This window comes from Melospiza georgiana, chromosome 1, assembly GCF_028018845.1.
Source record: "Melospiza georgiana isolate bMelGeo1 chromosome 1, bMelGeo1.pri, whole genome shotgun sequence".
Lineage (NCBI taxonomy): Eukaryota > Metazoa > Chordata > Aves > Passeriformes > Passerellidae > Melospiza > Melospiza georgiana.
This window is the reverse complement of record NC_080430.1, coordinates 120747697-120765542: the sequence shown is the minus strand read 5'-3', so window position 1 is coordinate 120765542 and position 17846 is coordinate 120747697. Positions and strand designations below refer to the sequence as shown.

At 39.6% G+C, this 17846-nt stretch overlaps 1 protein-coding gene across 1 annotated transcript in view; it reads right to left on the bottom strand.

Annotated features, from left to right (window-relative positions):
• Positions 1-15549, bottom strand: part of PREX2 (phosphatidylinositol-3,4,5-trisphosphate dependent Rac exchange factor 2) — a 171532-nt gene extending 155983 nt beyond the window's left edge. The window contains exons 1-2 of the mRNA XM_058031486.1: positions 15444-15549; positions 15160-15353 (exon numbers count right to left, since the gene is read on the bottom strand). Coding sequence (XP_057887469.1) covers positions 15160-15300 — 141 coding nt within the window. The 5' untranslated portion in view covers positions 15301-15353; positions 15444-15549. The remainder of the gene's footprint in view (positions 1-15159; positions 15354-15443) is intronic.
• Between the last annotated feature and the right edge of the window lie 2297 nt (positions 15550-17846).

Genomic DNA, 17846 nt, shown 5'->3' with positions numbered 1-17846 from the left:
ATCTCTAGTAAATGCCTCCGATTAAGACCAACCCACAATCACTTTCTTTTTATATACATATATATATCTGCCTCTAAAACAAACCTGAAAAGAAAATTAGTATTACAATGTCATCAGCAGCCCATTCCTTTCCTTGCCTTAAAATCTAAGGAAAGTTTGTTTTCCCAAAATTTCCATTTAAGTGGATGTACATAAGCAAGTATGAGCATACAAATTTAGAAGTCTGTTGTGTAAAAGTTCATTTTCAGAAAATTTGGAACAGTCTAAATGTACTTTCATTCTTCATTTATCAAAGTACTTATCACTGAAGACATTCTCTCTCATTAAGGGAAAAACCAGACAAAGACTTTTTAATTAAAAAAAAAATCAAAGCCTCCGTTGGGCAGGAGCAGCAGTATCTAATTCCCCAAGGCCAGGTGGCAAAGACCCGAGTACTAGTTATTAAAAGAGCAGTAAAAAGGTATGAAGTCAAAGTGCATGCAAAGTGCCTTGCTTAAGTCCTGTCCCCATGTGAATAGGGGGGGTAGCAGAGTGCTGGCACTTTTTACTGAACAGTTTTCACTCTGCACCAGAAGCACCAGAAATCTGAGGAGAATCTGAAATGTAACCAGCAGTCTGGTTCCTCAGGTCTTTGTCTTAGCCTGGGCACAGAATTAGGCTACCTCATAATTTATGTTAATCATATCTACACATCTTAGGTCTGGTCATGACTCATCATGGCTTTAAATCCATGTAATATTTGGTGTATGCATGTAAACCAGAATTAAATATACTCTAGGAACAGAGTGCTAGATATGTCTGTATATGACAATCTGCTGAAGTAGAAATTAATTTATAAAGTGATGGGACAAGTCTCCACATAAAAGGGCAGTATTTGATAGCACCTCATGTAGCCACTTTTCCTAAAGGAAAATTTGTGAAAACAGTAGTCCCTCAAAACATTGGGGTTTATTGTAGCAGCAGAAGCTTTCAAAAGGCCAAATGTTTCCTTTTAAAATGCTTAATTTTCTCTTAAAGCCTGAGAAGTGGAATTTGGTTACATGTGGAAAATTTGCAGTTCATGTACATTTTTCATTAACCAGAAAAAAACATCCAGTCTTTCACTGTACAAAACTTCATACTGCAATAAGGATATTTAATATGCTAGTATTTGTTTCCCATCTGTAATGCACAGTAAGGTTACAGCTGCTCTATTGACATTGAATGCTGCACCTATCTCAAGTCCAGTTATCTACCAATAACCATTCACCATCTCCTGCAAGACAAAACCAAGTAAATAAATTTGCAGAAATGGAAGAGTAAAAGGTCAGCAACAAGAATTGCTGCAATATACTGGTAAATTCCTTTTGGAAGTTTGTGGCATAACTGTAGTAAATGCTTTACTTGTTACCACTAGTCAGAATATGAGAATCATTTACTCTTATTAAAAAGTAATTCAAAGGGTCTTTTAATTTTAATTTTTTAATAAAAAGTAAAATTAAAAGTTTTAGAAAAAATAGGAAAAAGTCAAAAATAGGAAAGTCAAAGCACTGTATTATCCCAGAGCTGTTTGGTGGCTGGGAAACAACAGGAAAAGGACTGGAATAGCCATTACAGCCTTTACTGCTATGGTACATTAAGAAAGACAACAGCATACAAAGAACAAACATTTTAGACACAAAATAACATTTTGCCAAAGCCCTGTTTTACATCTAACAGTTCTCGCAGTCAAAAGCCAAACTGCACTTGGCAAGTAAATATGGGGAATTTCTCATTACAAAGATATGCAATATGCAAATGCATAATGGTCGTCATGGCGGTCATATTTAATATTTTATTTTTTCTTACTGTAATAAGAATACCTCATTTGGTCCAAACATCAAGCTTTTTTATTAGCAAAATCTACAAGTGCAAAAATTGTTACTTTTTGTGTTGGATGCTGCTGCTGTGTATTTCCAGTACACATTTCTCACGGGATGCCCAAATAAACTTCAGTTGGTCCTTCATTTTTTTATCCTTCATGATACAGCAACTTCCAGCATCACTCGCTCACAAATACTGTATAGTGATCTACATAAAATCTGTTTAAATATCAGGACAACTGAGTATTTTATGTAATATGGCACTGATAATCATTTTAAGGTGGCATTTGTACACCAAATAAATTTGACAGAGAAACAAGAGAATCTTGGTTAACCACTTAACCAGAAAATTTTGACTCAGACTCAAAAAAGTGTGTGAAGGAATCATAAATATTTCTCAGTGAAGAAGTACCCTGCAAATTTCTTTGGAAAACCTATGCTTTACTGAATTGCATGTGTTGAAAAGTGCATTACTAAATCAAATTTAATAACTTAATGAGATTGAGTTTTAACTAGTCAACTTAATTACTTGCAATTGATAGTGTAACAGATGATAAACTACTGTAACTATGAAGTCCAATTTTACTTTCTAAAAATAAATTTTTAACTTGAAAGACGTTGGTCTTCTGAATGAAATTATGAAGTAATTCTACCAGTAGTACAGCTCCTGTTCAAATTTATCTTCATGTATTCCAATTAAAATAATCTTTAATCATGGCTGATGGTCATCTCCCACAACTCATGGGAATGTTCCATAACACAAGTATGTGAAATTTAAAGACATGCAATCTCTTTGGAACTTAGAGGCTGAATATTGACTAAAAAGATTTTCACAGTATTTTCGGAAGGCCAGTCAGAGTCTTTGTCTTTCCCTACCTATGGAAAACCACAGTTTATATTGTAGCAGTATCAGCATCATTTATCCTCACCTTCACATGAAAATTTCAACAGAGTGTTTGCTGAGACACTGATTTACCAGCCTTCCCCAGTTTTGTCCTGGCACAGCAGACTAAAAACAAAGCATGTTTCCTTTTTGCAGTTCAAATCCTTACTATTATGAAATCTTCCAAGTCTACTAAATTTGTATTCTACTCTGCTTTCCTTTTGAGGATATCAGCCAGGCATAAGCTTTATTTCATCACCTATCTAAAACTATTCTAAACACAGCATAATCTGAGTGTTCAGAGAGAGGCAACCAGAAGCATTCCCTGCTGTCAATTTGCTATTTCTAAGTGCAAATACTGAGATGTAATTGAGACGGATAGAACTGATGGTAAATTGCCTTAAGACATTTAAGAGGGAAGCACTGTGTTTCAAGAGAGATGGCAGCATCTTCATACAGTAATGACAATTCAGTTCGCTGTGCAGCCACAGAGGGAATGAAGATCTTCCTTGGTAAGGGTCGAAGACCACTTCAATATCTGCAGAAAACAGGAAACTTTCCTTGCCATTGTTTCTGTCTGGTCTGATGATTGTAACAGTTCAGTACAACTAAATATGGGGAAAAGTCCCTTTATTTCCTGTGAAGACAACCTTGTAGCATATGGGAAGAAATTAACACACTCATACAGAATATAACTGCCAACTTCCAGGCATTATTCTTAATAAACAGGATCTCATGCAGTGTCAAAGAGAAAAATGAACCCTTAAGTAAATTAAAAGTTATCGCTATCAGCTCTTCACTCTTCTGGCCCTACCCACATAAAGAATCCTTCCAGGTATATCACAAGATATTTAAATGCGGTCTACAACCAATTAATTTAGTAATTTCCATTCATTATTTTCAGTATTGTTATTATTCATGGTGTTTATGTGTTATTCTGTGTAACTGAACTACAGAACCAATATCTTAATAGAAAATGAACCTTTCCAGTTAGAGAAAACAACAGACACAATCCTTGTACTTAATATGTCTCCACTGTAACTCTAAACCACAGAAAGATCTCAGCTCTGCCAAAAAGATTTCCAACATTATGGAAGTGATCTGCAACTTAGCACTTTTGAAATGTTCCATCAGTCACACCCTTCAGAAAACCTGGAAGTCTCTTTCACTGATAAAAGAAATTAACTAAAGACAGCTCACATGTTACTCCTGCCAATAAAAAAACTCTCAATTATCTCTTGATAATTATTGAAATTTCATATTTTATCACACAAGCAAATTAGCACACAATAACCAAATTCAAAGATAATGGTATTTTCACACCTCAAGATGAGTGTATTTGAAGATGTCTAAGAAACACTGCAATTGTACTGCTCCACACTCACAGCAAACATCCAATAACATAGTTAACTTCTGGGATCATGAGCAGCATCTAATTTGACACTGCAAAAGCCAATGATGCCTGCCTTATTAACACATACTACAGTATGAGGAAATCTCATCACATACTTGCCATGTGTCAAAGGGGATTTTTGTGCAAGTTTTCATTTTCAGAACTAATTTTAGTAACCCTTTCCTCTTCCTTTTCAACCTTGCTAGTGTATTTTTTCTTTATATTTTCTCCTTCCTATTTCCAGAGCACAGAAAAGTAATCTCATAACTCTCACTGTTCCTATTTATTCCTGGTTGGCTACTTAATCCTTCACTGAGATCTCTTTCTAGATCTTTTCTACATTCACACAGCAAAACAGAATTGTAAGAAAAAGCAAATGGCAGCTGCAAGTCATACTTCAAGAATTTTGTCCAATCTCTAAAAATGCCACTTTTGAAATTTAAAAGTAAGTAAAGAGGTAAAAAAGGGCCTAAGTAAGATGCTAGCTACACATTGCAGAAGATAAACAGAATTCTAACACCTTTCAGTCAAGAAAGATGTTATTACGACAAGTATGAGGTACTGAATTATGACAAGAAAAGTCACAATTCAGTACCTCAAACATCTATCACACACATTTGGGGATGTTAGTTCTTGCCCTCTGAAAACTGCAAGAGACTTAGAACAAAACTAGGCAGAAGATCAAGGATACTGACACTAGAAGAACTCATCACAAAGGAATTGGAAAGAAGATTAAAAGTATGAAAGGGGTTTCATAAAAAGAATAAATAGATTTCCAATAAGAAAAATAGCAATGTAAGTACTCAGCACATTTTTGAGACAGGATATTTAAAAAGCGCAAAAGGAATTCTTCTACAGGACACACATTCAGAAGTTACAGGTGCCAAAAAAATACACAAATACAAAAATAATCAAACTCAGCAATCACTTAGTTTGCAACAAGGTATTACACCTACACTCTTCAGGAGAGACCTGAGAGCCCCCAGTCACAAAGCACAGACTCTCCAAATGATGCTACTACTTAATATTATTAAAAAAAAACAAACTACTGTGTGTTGTAGTTTAGCAATGGTATTCCCCAGTTTAGTGCTCCCACTGAAACAACACATCACTGATTCACTGCTCCCCCCTCCCCTTGTGGTGGGCTAAAGAGGAAAATTTGAAGCACAAAAGGTAAAGATCACAGGTTGAGATAAGAACAATGTACTGGAAACAGCAATGAGATAAGAAAATGACCAGTAACAGCAACATCACTAATGGCAGAGGGCACAAGAAACAGGTGAATTACTCAGATGGAAAGAGCAGCCAGCACCTGACCACTGCCTCCACCAGGCTACCCAGACCAGAATGGACCCCTTTATTCCCAGGAGATTCCCTTTTCCCCTCTCCCACTGATGATTTGAGATGGTACAGAATAACCTCCATGTCCTAGCCATGCCCCCTCCTGTCTGCTGCAAAAATTAACCCTGTCCTGGCCAGAATCAGGGCAATGGGCTAGACCTTTTCTTAAATCTGTCACAGCAATTCACAGGTTCCTTCCAGACCATCTCATTTTAGGTCATTATCATACTCTGCAAGTTCATTTTTAAGTAGTATTTTATCATACCTTTCATGAACAAAAATCAACAGACACTAGAAGGAAGGAAGCAGCTCTCATTATAAATGCAGGGTGGCCATTTTTACAAAGGCATTCTTTGAATCAGGACTTATTTATTGCCTTCCTGCTTCCTATGGCTTCTGCAAAATAGCTCTCCCTCCCAGACAACAAAAAGATAAATACAAGCTATTCAGCCATAAACACTCTACAAGTGACACAACACTAACTCTACAGGTGTGTGCCACTTTTTTCCCTCCACCTTACCAGGCTGTGGTATCATTTTAAGGAAAGTGGTGCTTATACACTGCAGAGCTTCAGGTGCTGCCACATCCATTTAAGTCTCAAATGCCTCTGTGACTCAGAGCAAAGACCACACTCACACTACACAGTCAGAGGATATTGTCTCAAAGCATTCAATTGCGTGCTATTTCTTCTAGGAATACAGATACCTTACCCAAAGAATTTAAGGATATGGAGTAACTTAGCACATACTAAGAAATAAAATGAAGAGGTTTTCCAGCCTTGTTGCACAAATTCATAGCATCCCAGACATCAATCACTCTGTCACAATAGATTTGATTGAGACATAAAGAGACTGGGATTGTTACGTCAACATGTAGGAACACATTCATCCCTCACTCTAGGAATTACTCCTTTTAAACAGCCTTAGAAAATTAAACATTTATTTCAGAGGTAAAATTATGAAATATGGTTTTAATTTAAATTCACCCTCATATTAATTGATACTGGTCACTTGCTCTAGTTATTATAATAGGCAAAAATAGATTTAGAAAGTAAATATGCCAATACATATAATGTATTTAACATCCAGGCACAAGTATCAGCAGCCACAGAGAAATGTCATTTTGAAGTGAGAATTCATATAAAACTTCCCTAGGAAGGTCAAGGATTAGATTATTTATTCTGCTTCACTCATCAAGATATTATCAATTTGTCAAGGGTCCTGCATCATACAAATTACACTGAAATAAAGAAAGCCACCTTACTACAATGCATTATGTTTTTTTCAGTACTCACTTCAGTTCTGTTTCTCCTACACATTCCCTTCATGTTCTTCAGCCTTGAACTTGAAAGCTCATCAGGGATGCCAGATGACTCGGCAGCCAGACTGCCAAAAGCACAATGGACAATCTGGAGGTCTCGTGGGGTCTAAAATAAGTGTCAACCAATGCCTAATTTCTCAGTTCTGTCCCTACAATGGGATAAACTCAACTGTGAGCAGCCTATGAGACAATCCCAGGAGCAATCAAGCTTGCACAAAATGAAGCTGGCTTTGAACAGTTGTCCTTGCAGCTTCTCAGACATTTTAAGCAGACAACCATTCTTTTAGCATCAATTATATATGAAGGGAAAGAGTTGCTTTGCTGTCAGAGTGGTGAACTGGGAATCAAGACATCAGATTACATTTCTGGTTCTGGCACAAGCTTCCACAGGGAGCCAAAAATCAAGATCTAAGTTTCCCATTTGTAGAACTACACAGGTTTGATTTATTCATGAAAGCAATGCACTAAGATATCTCTGAATAGAAAATAGTACAAAAGTGCCAGATTATCTGTTTCCTGAGAAAAATAATACAGTTGAATTTTTTTTAAAAAACCCAAAACTATGTACCTGAGTTTTCTCTTAAATTTTGAATAATTGCTTGCTGAACAGTACAGCCTGGCAATCTGCATTGCAATTTCAGAGTATAAAGGAAGTAGAGATGCAACCCTGAAAATTCTGTTCTCCTGAAACTGGCTGAAACTTCAAGGCAGTCAGCCTTTTTTCTGTCATAGCAATAAATTGCAAAGTGATGACTCATGGAGGTTGGAAAGGAGGTCATCTAGCCCAATTGCTTGAACAGAGCAGTGTCAACTAGAACAGGTAGTCCAGTCTTGCCTAGATGACCTTCAAGCAAAATTTTAAAAAAGCCTTTGAGTAACTTATACCAGTTTTTGACCAGTTTTATTGTGAGCAGTATTTTTTCCTTTCACATCACGTTTGATTTCCCATCTTCCATGGCCTCCCCTTCGTCCACTGTGCACTTCTGAAAGGAACGGGGCTGCATCTTGCCCACACCTATCCATCAGGGAGTTGTAGACAACAATAAAAATTCCACCTAACCTTCTCAAGGCCAAAGACCCCTGGCTCTCTCAGCCTCTTTGCAGCAATATGCTCCCGGCCCCTCCCCACCTTGCTGGTCAGCACCAGACTCGTGTCAGTAGGTAAAACTATTTCCTCAATTAGGGAGCTGAAAATGTGACTCTCAGAAGCTTCACACATGTAGAGCAGAGGGTAAAGAGACACCTCCCTTCACCTACTGGCAACACCCTTGCTAGAAGAGTCCCAGGATGCTGATTCCTTCCTGCACTGAGAGGCTGCAGTGCTGACTCATATTCCAGTTCTTGCTCAGAAGTACTCCCAGAGTAACCTCTGTAAAGCTGCTTTCTAGCCCCCAGCCTGTACAGGTGAACAGGGTCATTCCATCCCAGGAACAGGACTCTACCACCAAAACACAGCACCCAGCACCAGATTCAGACACCTCCTGAACACCTCCAGCAGTGGTGACTCCACTTTGCTATCTTGATTCTTGTATTTCTCCTGAGTGGCCAAGCCCACACCAACCCACATGTTCATCAAAGACAGCAATAATCCCGCTCGATCCCAAACAGAGAACTGAATCAATATACACATAGTTGAGTCCTAAAGCAAAAACAGTTAGATAAAATTTCTGTAAAAGATTATGCATGAGGATGTGAGTACAAGTGCCTTCTTCAAGACACTTGTATAAAAAGGTAAAGTCTTAAATAAAATTCATTATGCTTGCTCAAGCCTGTATTTCATTCATGGGTAATCCAATTCCTTTCCAAACAGGGATATATACTTTACTTAGATATACACAGTTATAGCCTTCTGCAGATTAGCAAATCATGCCAATCAGTATCTTAGGTCAACTACAGCCATCTTGGATATATTTTGGCCAAAGGACAGCTCCTTTTGGTTTCCCATGCAAAGAACTTTTCAATTTCTCACATGTTGTAATACTGTTACAATGACACCAACCTTGTCTAATTGACAAAATTGCTCTTCATGCTAATCTTACCAAATAAATGCAAATCAACCTTGGGATGCCTGGTTTTTAAGCTTGGTGTTCATAAAATGGTGGCAAAAATTACTACGAAATGCAGTTTAAAAACATGTCTCCATAAATACTTGAAATTGTTGTCATTATATTGCAAAGGTTTCACATTGTCATCTCCAAGGAGCTTCATATCTCCTTGATGTTTCTTGTAGGCAGCTCCTCCAGGCACTGACTCTTCATTGTCACAGCAGCCAGCTGGCTCCAGATCCCTCAACCAACCAATCCACTCTTTTATAACACTCTTCTTATTGGCTACAGCTGTGGCCTGTTAAAGTCAGGTCTGCTCCTAATCTTTAATAATTAACCCAGCTGCAACTCTTTAGGGGATAAGATTGCTTTCTATACTACCTTTATTTCTTTATATTGTATCCCCCTACATGAAATCACTGCAAACAGCATACTAATCAACAGCATTAGGCTGCATGGAATAACTTAAACCTGGATGTTCTGATCGATGGTCCCCCTCAAGCAGCCTCTTCTAAATTAGCAACTCACACTACAAATTTGTGAAACACATGTGCCAGGAGAGTTAGGACTGAGCTGTAAGGCAGAGCAAAGAAATAAATGGAACACTGCAAACATTATTTATAAATACAGATAAATCATGAAGTTGTACAACATTTCTAAGTATATTATAGGCTTCAAAAGATTAAGTCTTAGTCTACAATAAGTCTTAAGAACAGATAAGTTTCTTAAATGCTATTGAACAAAGATTTCTCCTTTCAATATTCTAAACTTTTCACTGAACAGCTCAACAAACCACCTTTCTTCCCAAAGAAGAGTTTTTCACAATACAATCTAAGTGCATCTGAGAGCAGTAAGAGGAAATACATTGAAAAGTATGAAACATTTGTCATTGTCTAGCCTAAATCCTTCCAATTCCAAACAAGATAAGATATGTTCTCAAAAATTCTTCTGAAAAAACTCTGGGTTTTGCCATTGCCCTACATTGCACGAATTCTGCGATCATCTAGTAAAGACACTCACATGAAAAAAAATCTTTCTTGCTAATCCACTCCATCAAGCAGAGTCTTCAACCTTGGGGCAGGTGTTACAAAGACAAAAACAGCTTTTAAGCAGTTACCCTTACTCTGATAGGGACCACAGGTGGTGCCATGGATACAGACAAGCAAAGTCAAATAAAAATAGAATGCCACACTCACATTTTTTGTTAACACTTCAGTAAGTTAAAAACAGAAATTGGAAGTGAATGGAAAAGATATTGACTTTCTATGGTAATTGTGTTTGCACTTCCTTTTGACTTTTCATGATGAAGTAGCCATAGAATGTTGTTTTTCTTTTCCTGAAGAGAAAGGAAATCACATAACCTTATCAAAAAATGCAGCCAGCTAAAACCCTTCCCTTCCATTCATTTAAATCCCTTTTATAAAATATAAATGCAATTATGAAAAGCACTATGAAGCCACTAATCATCACTGTAATTGAGATATACATATAACATATTCAGTGAGTGGGACCAGATGATCCTTATAGGACCCTTCCAATTTAAGGTATTCTGTGATATATACACACATGCACACAAAAAGAACACACACAGACATAAATGATCTTTTATGGCTGTGGTTTTTATATCAAACCACAGCCATAAAAGATCATTTATAAGTTGGGGTTTTTTTTGTTTTTTTGGTTTTTTTTGTGGAAAGCCCAACATCTAACTTTATTATATAGCATAACTATTTGAGTAGCTTTCATCCAGAACATAAATCCTCTATAGCTAGCCAGGCTTAGTAACACTGAATTTGACTATAAAGGTTACCTGAAGTCTCAATTACTGTAATCACTTCTCCAAATAATTAGTCTGCTCAAAAATCAGATAAATATTTATTGAGCCAAGAGACAGGGAATGCTCAGTAGGGGAACACAGAAGCCGAGGAGTCACACAGACACTGAAAAGGCTGCACAACAAACCTTATAAACAATATCTCTTTATACCAATTGAAAAGCAAGGATTCAGCTTTCCTTAACAGGGCACATTTAAAGAAAACCAACCATTTTTCACTTTAGAGCAAGCAGAAGACAGTACAGTAGGTTGTAACAAAATCAAAATGATACTTGAGAGTTAACTGGCAGAAGCATATATATTCACTGAGAGACTCTGTAAACCATACTGTAGTCTACATAATAAACTAGCTTTGTTTTTTTCCCCCAGCTGCTTCAAGATCTAACCAGCCACCCCAGCTGAGGCCGTGGGGAAGGCTTTCAGGAGTGCCAACATCTGCTTCTATTCCCATCAACGTCAAATTTGTCAGAACACAAAACTGTGCCAGGGAAACAATTGCTGCCATAGGAAATTAAACTCTACTTCCATGGATATCCCCTGAAGTACCAAGTGTAGCAGATTGATTACATTTCCAATTTCTATTTCAAAATAAAGTTTCTTTCCAAAAAATATACATGTACATTTTAAATGTGTATATACATATATGTACATGCATCCTAAAATTCTTTATGGCCTGGTTTACCTTAGTGGCCAGTCAATTAGTGTAAATCACAAACATAAAAACTAAGCCTTATATCAGGTAAAAAGGTGACAAATTAACCTAGCCACTTTTTAGCAACTCTTTACTATTAAATACTTTTTAATGTCTCATCAACCACAGTTTTACTGGTCTCTTTACTACTGCTATGTTGAGGATTCAAGTGAGTACCCTGATTACACACTAAATGAAACTGCACATGAAAACACTCAGCAAATTACAAAAAAAAAACCCAACTATTTTTTTAAGACTCTCATTTAAAGATCGTATGTTCCCCAGCACAAAATCACAGACCAAGGAATCTTAGAAAAGTTTATGCAGTTTTGCTCCAGTTAGCTAGCCATAGAATAGAATCATTAATGTTGGAAAGGACCTCTAAGACCATCAGGTTCAACCAGTAACCCAGCACTGGCATGTTCTCCACCAAACCATGTCCCCAGGTGCCACATCTGCATGCTTTCTGAACACCTCCAGGGGTGGCAATTCCACCACTTCCCTGGCAGCCTATTCCAAAGCCTGAACACCCATCCAGTGAATCAATTTTTCCTAATACCCAATCCACACCTTCCCTAGTGTAGCCTGGGACCATTTCCTCTCGTCCTGGCACTTGTCAGCTGGGGAAAAAAGACTGATCCTTACCTCACCACAGCTTCCTTTCAGGTACTTGTAAAGAGTGATAAAGCTTTCCCTCAGTCTCCTTTTCTCCAGGTTAATTGTGCTTAAAGGACAACATAGGAAATGTCCCTTATGTTTACACAGATCGCAGTAAATATATATTTGGTCATTTGCTATAAAGCATGAAGGAGATAAGGTACAAATTGATAATGTTACAACTTTTTTTAAAGCATATTTACTATAAGTACTTTACCGTAAGTACATAAGGTAATTATTAATTATTCAGTCACACAGTTGGATGACATGGAATTATTTTATACAGCGCAAATATTCATCAACTATTACTTTCTGTCCCCTCCAGAAAGTTAATTTTGATAAGAAAGAAAGATTTTCCTCTATTCTTGCAAGTAAGCCTTCTCTTTCATTGGAAAGCAAAGATTTTGCCACAGGAAAATGGTATGATCATCAGCAAAAACATCCAGAAGCAGAAAAAGTCCAATTGCTAATTTAGCCAATAAAGCATCAACTGTTCATAACAGAATATTGTAGCTTAGTAAAAATAAAAACTTCTGTCCACAGATATAGTTTTAAAAGGTCTTTTAGTGTCTTAGGTGAATTCTTCCATCACTTGTTACTTTTAAGAAATGCTAGAAGCTACAAAAACTCTGGTATTGCAATGGCACTCTAAATGTCATAATGAAACATCTGAAGGAAAAGAATAAGCATATTTATTCATAATTTCCTGTGCATGCCTCCTCCTTCCAACATTGCTGCAACTACTGGGTGACTTAAGTTTATCCACCTCACATATGTTTACACATCCCACTGCAATTGGCCCAAAATTGTTATTGCTGAGATCTCAACACTACTACAGTTTATTACTGGAAGATTCAGGAGACACAAAAGAATAATATTAATACAACCAGACCTTTTTCACTCAGATTTGTTTTGTGATGAGTGCAGATGTAAAACAATATACTGTATTTGCACAGCACAAAGCCAAAAAAGAAGAGGTGAATTAATTCACACAGGAATGACTACTCAGCTACTTCTATCTAATAAAGTTACACGTATATCAAATCTTCTGATTTGCACCTTACAGTGTTACAGAATTTTGACAGAGCATACAAGCCAAGCTACTTCTCACTATACTGATAAGTGGAGGATGAGCAATCATAGAGTAGGAGGGAAAAAAAGACTTTAAATAACCAACCAGAAATCTGTTCTTTAATTACAACATAAACAAAAGAACCTAAATAAATCTAGCATATAGTAAGTATGTTTCCAGTGTAGGGAAACCAGCAAAGCATTTCCCATGTTGACACAGACCAGCAAGTCACTTCCTCCTTACAACCTCTTCATTCCCTAGCCATGCACAGGGATTTTTTCATTTATCTAAGTGAATACCCTATTTCCTATTAACTACAGTGAAAACTGCAGGTACTCAGAGCAAACTCTCAGGGACACTGTAACTGGCTTCACCATCTCAGTCATAAAGGAAAGGTGGTTTCCACATAATGAGCTCCACTGATGACACTGAGATGACTTGGAAGTCCAGCTGTCAACTTTGGCAGGAACATAAGCCCCTCACTCAGTGATGGGTTTGATGGCTTATGTAAAATCAGTGTCATGGTCTCCATCCTGGCCCTAGGCCAGTGGCCCTCACAAATGCACCACCACAGCTGATCTCAACAGCAGTCCTAGCAGGTAGACCAAAGGAAAGCTCAGAAAGCTCAAACAAAACTGAGGTACAATTAGAACATGTGGCATTTCTCTGTGAAGGATTCACATCTCTGAACAGTCACTTGAACTGTGTCCACAACTGTTAATGAATCTGAAAAGTTGATGTAGAACCAAGTATTTAACACCAACCCTTCTTCCTTTCTCCACATGATTTATTTAGATCATCTTGATCCAAACTGCAAAAAGACTTATTACTGAATTCAGTGTCTGGATAGAACTTGAAACACTTACAGATTCTGATCCTTGGGAGAATCTGAGCACTTACTGCTTGAACTGAAATATCTATCTTATGTCTAAAACCTTAGAATTCAAAATTAAAGATATTACAAATTCTTCAAATTTGCTGAAATCCAAGACTCTGGCATACACCAAATTTGTGGGTTAAGATAGAATATGGAATAACATTTCCTTAGAAAAGTTTTTTTAAAAGTAGGTAAAACCTGACCATTAAATGGAATCAAGTAAAATAATTGCACAGCCTCTTTTTCAAACATACATCCTAAGCTTAAGAAAAAAACAAAACACCCCAACACATTGGACCATTTACCATTTTTCATGGTGCTGCTGAGGATAAACATATGGAGAAAATAAGCTACTCTGTAGATCTTATTTCACTCCAATGTCTGTGCTTTTATTCTCCCTGTCACAGCCAACTTAAGAATTTCCTCTTTCATGGTAATAAGCAGAAAGTCCACAATTCTCAAGGCAGCAAGGCAGGAAGTTTGCAATTGGAAGGATTTCCCCTCTTCAATGGGACAGGGGAAGAGAAATGTATGATGGGGCTACTGTGAATACTTTTGCAATCTGAAGCAGCTGATTTGAGCATATTTATCACATCAGAGCCCTAAAGTGATGCTACCGAGATCAGGCACAAAGGAAACACTGGCCACATCTGTTCTGCAATAATTTGTCCCTTTGGCTTTTGGAGTGAGAACTCCCGCCTTTCTGACTAGGGTATTACCCGGCACCAACAATCCCATCAGATGTAGAAGGAAGCTCAAACAGTCCCAAGAGAGCTCAGCAGAACGCACGACGTTCCCAGCTGACCCCCTATCACAAGACGGGAGTGAACGCCACATGTGCCTTTAATGCCAAGCAGCTGCTGCACACCAGCACCCCCTCTGTCCTGCTGCCTCCCCCCTGCACCGCTGGGTTTCCAAGACTGTCGCAAGTAGTGGAAACCCTACGGCATCCTAAAATGAACGCAGGCTCCCTTGCCCGATAGGTTTGGGGGAGCCCAAACCCACCGCCCCCATCCGCTTCCACTCGCGGAGACGCGAGAGCATCAGCGCCTCAGCACGGCCGGGGCACGGGGCCGGGGCGCGGAGGGAGGAAGGCTGCGGCTGTCTCCAGACCTGTTACCCTCCGTCCCCTTGGGCAGCAGCTGGGGTGCAGCCCTGTCCCGGCTGGGCGCTCCCTGCCCCGCGGGCCCGGCGCCGCCGCTCACCGACACCAGGAACTCCAGCGTGCCCACGTAGTCCCGCTCCGTCTTCAGCAGCTCGTTGAGGACGCACACGCGTAAGCGAAGCTGCTTCTCCAAGTCCTTCCCGCTCTCCCCCTTGCCTTCCCCCTTGCTTTCTTCTGTCATGGTGCGGCGAGGAGGATCGCTGCTCCCAGCCCGGCGCCTTCCCCGGCGCTGCGCTGCGGACAAGGACAACAAAGACCCCGCCAAGTTACACAGCGGGGCCGGGGCCGGGGCCGGCCGCTCCCCACCGCGCAGCCCCCGCTCACCCCGCTCCGCCGCCGCCCGAGCTCCGCAGGCGACGAGCCGCCCCCGAGCGCGCTCCTTTCCCGTCAGGAAGGGGACACAGCCCGGAGGAAACGAGCGGCCACTGGTTCCCAGCTCGCCCTGCTAGCTGAGAGGTTGGAAAGCCTCCGCGGCAGCAGAGACTTGGACATTAATCAAAAGCTTTGTATCCATGTGACTCCAACCCCTTCCCCCCCTTCGCTAAATCTCAGGAAAAAGGAAAGGAAACAACTTCGGGGAGGATTGCGTGCCAGCTGCCTGTTTCACACACAAGCTGCGATCTCCAGTTTGAGGCTAATTGGAGTCCTCCAACAACAGAGTAAAAGAATTATAAAAATGTCCCAGCGAGCTGGCTGGCGAGGGAATCGGCAGTTGTTTTTGTTTTGATTTTATCATCAGCAAAGAGCCATTTCAACTTCCCCTACCACACCTTCCCACGAGATGTATATTACAGCGTGTATCAATAAATACGAGCTGTGATATTCTCCCGAGCAAACATACAGAGCTAAGCGTGTGCTGAGCAGGTACAGAGAAGTTCTTTGAAGATAGTGAGGGGGTTTAGGTTGGCTGGTTTGTTTGTTTACTGAAACAAAGTGCTATGAACTCTCCAGGTTATACAGTTTTCCTATCTGCCTATCAGATTTGCATGATACATTAAAAGGATAAAAAATAATTCTGTTGGTATTTCAAACAGCCAGCAAAAATTATACAGCTGCTTTAGGTGAGGGGAACTGGTTTCTTGAAGACTGCAATATGTCAGGATGCTACCATGTGCATTTTAAGACCACTGATGAAAGCTGAAGTTTTCTCTGGGTAGCTCTTCGGTTTGTGAACGGAAAGAAAATGCAGGTCTTCAAACTTACATATTCCATATCAACTGTCTTTCTAAACCTGCAACATCCTAAAGGGACAGAATAAAATGAACACCTGAGAGTACAACTCTTCTACAGCTGCAGAACAAGTTGAGGCAGTGAGAGGAATCCTTTAGTAGGAGAGCATAAGCAAAGACATTTGTGTTCTGATAACTAGCCATCATCAGGCTGTCTGCCTCAGACGTTTCTTGTGAAACAGAGGATACACTTCCCACAAGACATTTCCCAAAGAGCAGAGGAAAAAAAAAAGCCTATTTCTTTGAATGTGACCTACTTCCTTGCATCCTCCCCTTCCCAAACACAAACAGCTCCTGTGCATAAAGCCAAGGCAAGGAGCAGCAGTTGCTCAGGCAAATTCTTCCATATGTATCCTGCTCAGTCATTTATGCTTGTGCAGATAAGCCTGGAACTTGCCTGCTGACCTCAACATAGCTCCTTCCTCAATATGGGGCTAGTCCATTTCAAAAACAGATACTAATTTTCATGAAAATCAAAACTTCACATTTTTTAGTACCTCATGGCCCTGCTAAATTTGGTTTAAATGGACTGATGGGTTGAAAAGCCAAACACAGCTTACTGAAGCCTCTTTCTTTAGAAAACCTGTTTAAAATAGACAGCCTGTCTGATGATTAGCTCAAAACTTTTTCAGCCTCTTGCTGGGCTTCATCAGTGAGACATTGTCCCAAAGTCCTGAGGTTCTGTGGCATCTGCCCTGAACCTATGGAGGAGATTAGCTGTTTCACAATTGCTTGCATTAGCATCAAGAAGGCTTCTTCTAATCACCCATGGAACCCCATGATGAAGTTCTCAAGTGATAACCAGGAAAAAAGATCCAAAGCTGCTGGAGCAGAACATGCTACTGCTTTGCACTCCTAAATGCATGTGGGTGCCCTTCTCCAGGGGTACCCTACCCTCAGTCATAGCCTAACACCTCAAACTTGCTAAATTTCCCATCAAAAAGCACCCTCTCTTTCTTTTAGGAGAGCAGACATAACATTTCTACATTTTTTGGTTTCAGACACCCCCCTGTGCTCTCAGCTTCAGCCGTGTGCCACTGGTTGTCACAATCCCCATGCACACGCACAGACCAAGGTGACAGCTAAAAGAGGCAGAAGCAGCAGCTTAGTCTTTCTTTCCCATCATCTATAGAAGTAAAAATAAAGAATCCTCTCCTTTTACATGTTTGTATCTCACTGCCAGGAGACCTTGGAGCCAAAGTGATTCTTGTCCTAGTTTACACTCCTGCTGCCCTCACACAATGCTCCTTCATTGAAGCAAGCAGCTCCAGCTATCTGGGCCAGCAAAAGCATTAGGGACAACACACAAGAAACTTTTATGACTCATCTAAAGCCACTGAACCCAGCAAAACCCACAGCAGATGTGCAATGATAGGAAAAGTCAGTCTAAGTACCAGACACAATCTATGGAAAACATACGTGCCTACAGGCTCAGCCAATTTTCCTGTCAACCTGCTTGAAGTAATAAAGACTCGGGGCAAGTTACACTTTTCCCCTA